The sequence below is a fragment of the Nannospalax galili genome, unplaced genomic scaffold (assembly GCF_000622305.1).
Source record: "Nannospalax galili isolate Female #2095 unplaced genomic scaffold, S.galili_v1.0 scaffold205, whole genome shotgun sequence".
In the NCBI taxonomy this organism is placed as follows: domain Eukaryota; kingdom Metazoa; phylum Chordata; class Mammalia; order Rodentia; family Spalacidae; genus Nannospalax; species Nannospalax galili.
Window position 1 is genome coordinate 858,720 of NW_008353921.1, and position 4,386 is coordinate 863,105.

General features: G+C 42.4%; 1 protein-coding gene across 6 annotated transcripts in view; it reads right to left on the reverse strand.

Annotated features, from left to right (window-relative positions):
• The window catches only part of Ptprt (protein tyrosine phosphatase receptor type T), a 1,217,152-nt gene that overhangs the window by 46,664 nt on the left and 1,166,102 nt on the right, over nucleotides 1-4,386 (reverse strand). For all 6 annotated transcript variants that reach the window (XM_029554985.1, XM_029554983.1, XM_029554981.1 and 3 more), the window contains 2 exons: nucleotides 2,437-2,473; nucleotides 966-1,063 (listed from right to left, as the gene is read on the reverse strand). In XM_029554985.1, the coding sequence (XP_029410845.1) occupies nucleotides 966-1,063; nucleotides 2,437-2,473 (135 nt within the window). The remainder of the gene's footprint in view (nucleotides 1-965; nucleotides 1,064-2,436; nucleotides 2,474-4,386) is intronic.

The window sequence follows — 4,386 nt, forward strand, 5'->3', positions numbered from 1 at the left end:
TCTTTCTCTCTCTCTCTCTTTCTTTCTTTCTTTCTTTCTTTCTTTCTTTCTTTCTTTCTTTCTTTCTTTCTTTCGTCTTTTTGAGATGGAAAATACTGAGTATGTCCATATGCTGAGGGAAATAATTTAATAGTAAAGAAGAGACTTATTTCTCAAGTGAAGCAGGAATACCAGAAAATCTTTGAGAATAATCTGAGATTTAAGGCTCCAGCCCTGTTGGGTTGCACCTAGGGAGAGTAATATAATACTTCTGGTGTGCCTGGCTCCTTCCCTCCCAATGATACATCCTACTTCTCTTCCATCTCACTTCAAAGCTGAATGTGTCATGTCCTTGTTTCTCAAGGACCTCTGGGAACTTTCCTGCCCTGCCCCTCTGGCTTCTTTGCCAGTGGAAGTCCATTTCCTTCTTTCAGGGAAGATCAGGCCCCTTAGTGGAAAAGGAGTGTTGCAATAATAAAGGAGGAGAGGATAATAAAGGCTTGCAGTGACTTCTCAGAAAGCCCTCTTACCAGGGGTGACCTTCCAAAGGGCAGAAACTTAGTGCCTGTCACACTGGGCTGAGCCATATGAAACGACCAGTATTCAACCATTTAGGGTGAACAGAACAACCTTTTTGGAGGCTAAGCCTGACAACAGAAGGGAAGGATGTGAAGATGGCTAGAGATACGAATAGGTTATAGCTTTGTGATGTGCTGATGAGAGAGTTCACATCTAATGGCTTTCATTTCCTCAAAATATATGAGATGATATTATCGACAGAGAAAGCAGATAGAAAAAGGGATCAGAGACTCGAGGTGAAAGAACATTGCTCAGGTTTGAAGTAGGAGTGATGCCATCTCCCATCCCCATGGGCTGCTGTGAGGGCACAGGGCTGACTAGAAGGCTGGCGGCAAAATGCAGGGAACAGATGCACCAGGACCCATTTCCACCACGCTCTGCCCAGGTGACGGGAAGGAGAGGCTTACCCTGCCCACCTCCACAAGGTTTGTGACCATGACGATGCTGGCAGAGTTCTCCTGCCAGATCATTCTCCAAAAGTCCTTCACAGTCTCTTGCATTGGACCTACGAACAGAGAAGGTGACAGAGTTAGAGACTGCAGAGGCAAGGTAGCTGCTGAAAGTGTTGTCTCTCTTGGCTGTTTATTTAATCAAGGCTGCACACAGATGAGCAAGAGTGAGGCCAGGGGTTCCTCCGCAGAACACCGAGTCATTGAGACTGAGGCTGGAGGCATATGAGTCTGATGGGGCCAGATCAGAGAACAGAAAAGAGAAGCCTCGTTTCAGATGTTCTTGGTCTGCAGGGTCTCCCCCTACTCTCACGCCCACCTTCATGCTCAGCCAAGCAGCTTCATCTCCACCCTGACCCACCACCTTATCTGGGCTGTGCCCAAGGGAGTTTGAAAAAAAATTGATCCACAGGATCTCAATGAGAGCTAGCAAGGAAACAGGGGCGGGGAGGGGAGAGCTAATGAAAGCAAGAGAATCTGCAGTTTTGGGGTGGGCAAATGCTGGAGGCATTCATCTGATGCTTGAATAGCAAATGAAGGATTAAAAAATAGAAAAGAAAAAGAGTGGAAGATAGGATCAGGCAGTCCAAGGCAGTTTCCTTAGAAATGACTCTTAATATATGGGTCTTCATCACTCTTAAAACTACAAAAGGAATTCGTGCATTTGATGGAAAATTTGAACAGCATTCTTGGTGTTTATGTGTGTACATGTGTATTTATTGCATAAGCATCAGGTCTATTCTAAGTATTTCTTTTTAATTCTCAAAAATTCTTACCACATGCGGAATTTTTAATAGCCGCAGAGTTTTCTACATGGAGATGCCACACTTAATTTAACCAACCTGTGTATTATTGGGCATTTAAGATGTTTCCCTTTTTCCTATTATAGGTAAGATAACATAGTAAAGAATGTTTTTTATATGTCATGGTCTACATATATAATTATCTACACGATTTATTCCCAGAAGAATTTGAAAGGCATCATAATTTTTAAACTTTATGATAAGCTCCGGCTGTACTGCTTGATGGGACAATGGGCTGCATTCCTCCTGTGGACATCTACTCCCTGGCAGGATAGGCACTTCAGCTCTACCCGTGTTGGACAGCACCTGTTGGGGCTGATTCTTCTGCTCTTCCCTGCATGGTTCCTTCTTCTTAATGATATTTCCTAGTGACAGTTCTTTTCTCTTGTCATTTTAAGCTGAACTTGTCATCTCCTTGTTTCTCAAGGACCTCTGGGGACTTTCCTGCCCTGATTCTCTGGCTTCTTTGTCAGTAGAAATTGGCTCCCTTCCTTCAGGGAAAACTAGGCCCTTTAGTAGAGAAAGAGTATTGGGGTAACCAATGTGGGGAGGGTAATAAGGCTTGCAGTGATTTCTCAAGAAATTCCTCTTCTCTGATATTCTTGAGGTCTCTCCAAGGCACTTACCTTGAGTTGCAATGTAGTGCCGGGGTCGATGGTACCCCTGGATAATAGGAGGAAAACAACACAATATTAATACACATCATTCCCAGCTACCTGATGTCCTCATAGGCAAAATGGGAATACCAAGGACTACATAAGATGATGCATCAAGATCACTTAGGCATGTAATGTTGGCTACTTGTGAGGTGTCTATACAGGCTTGCTATGAACTTGGTGTCACTGGAAGCAAAAACTGGGTAGGCGTTCCTTATTCTCACATACCCCCCAAAAGGGGGAGAAGGTATTTTTGAGGTTTATGGGGTACATCAACCACCAACAAGCCTTTCCTGAGCCATAATTATATGCAGATCCCAATACTAGTCCCAGTAGAGACATCTAGATCAGAAAACAGGGGAAGACAATTATATTGATGACTTTACATCAGTAACAATTACAGACAGAAAATGGGAAGGATGCCACATCGCTTCTGTCTGACAATATGGAAGCTTTGGGTACAGAGAGGAATGTGTATGAACTTGGAAACACAAAATCTGCTTGCTGTTTCAAATACCAGTTTCTCATTCCCTGGACAGTTCAGAGTGCTTCCTTCCATAAGCCCTGGTGGGCTCTGGTATGAGACTAGCTTGATGGTCCATAACCCTAGTCACCAGGGAAGAAGCTGAAGATGATCCTGTCTTTTGCTTGGAAGTGGAACATTTGGAGGGCTTGGGAGGTATACCATATAGAATAGAAGTTTAAGTTTCAGAGACTGATGGGTCTACATTTAGTATAGAACACTGACTGTAATTAGTGCTTAATGAATGAATCAATTAAAAGATAACTTTTAGAATATTTACTTAGGTATCTTTGTGTGTGTGTGTGTGTTTGTGTGTGTGTGTATGTGTGTTCTCATGAGTGCATGAATGTGTATTCGTGCATAGGAAGAACACAGGTAGAGACTGAATGGTTTCTTTAATAGGTCTCCACCTTAGGTTTTGAGACAGGATCCCTCACGGAACCTAGAACTCATTGATTCTGCTAGGCTATCTGGCCAATGAGATCCAGGGATCTGTCTGTCAACACCATGACTCTTTGGTGCTGGGATTACTGACATTCCTGGTCAGCCCAGCTTTTAGACGGATGCTGTGATCCACACTGGAGCCCTAATGCCTGGGTGGCAGGCACTTTATGGATTGAGCCGTTCCCATATCCTTGAATACAATAAACCCCTCCAACAAACCAATGTTTGATTAAAGTTTGATTAAGGTTTTCCTGGGGGGAACCAATGAATTTACTGAGCTTACTTACAGAGGTGACTGAGGGGTTGCTGAGGTGTATGAGTTTTGACACTAGAATATTAAAAGGGGATAAGCATTGCTTAGTATTCTCAGGAAAAGAATTCTCACAACAGATGGAAAACTTATTTGTTAATGTTATTATGTCTCATAATTATTTAAAAAGAAAAATGAGAATGTAAAAGATGTCAAAAGGATATGGGAATGGAGATATATTCCAAAATAGACAGAAAAACTGAGAAAGCCTAAGCAAGAGATGGAGGTCTGTGTAGGTTTGCTATGATAGATAAAGGATGAGACAAAAATAATACACACATAATCTTAAAATTTCTAAGGTTATAGTTTAGTCAACTAGTTTAAGGAATGAAATATATGTCTAATCAAGGTTTATCTGACAATGTTTGGCTTTTGTCCAAGCTTTAGCTACATAGCACATGGTAATTAAAAGTACCAGACTGGTAGAACTAACCTTCTTCGATGTTTAACAGACATACTTTGAGGCCTATACTAATTTGGTCAGAGGGACATAAAGGACAGTTTTTTCTTCTACCCCACCTAGATCAACTAGTTCCAGGGGACTAAGAGCATCTCTCAAAGTATCCTGTAATTGTCACGTGTCCTCCTGTTGAGGGAGGCCATGGAGACCCCACGAGATGGACTTGAACCAGTGTCCAGTCTA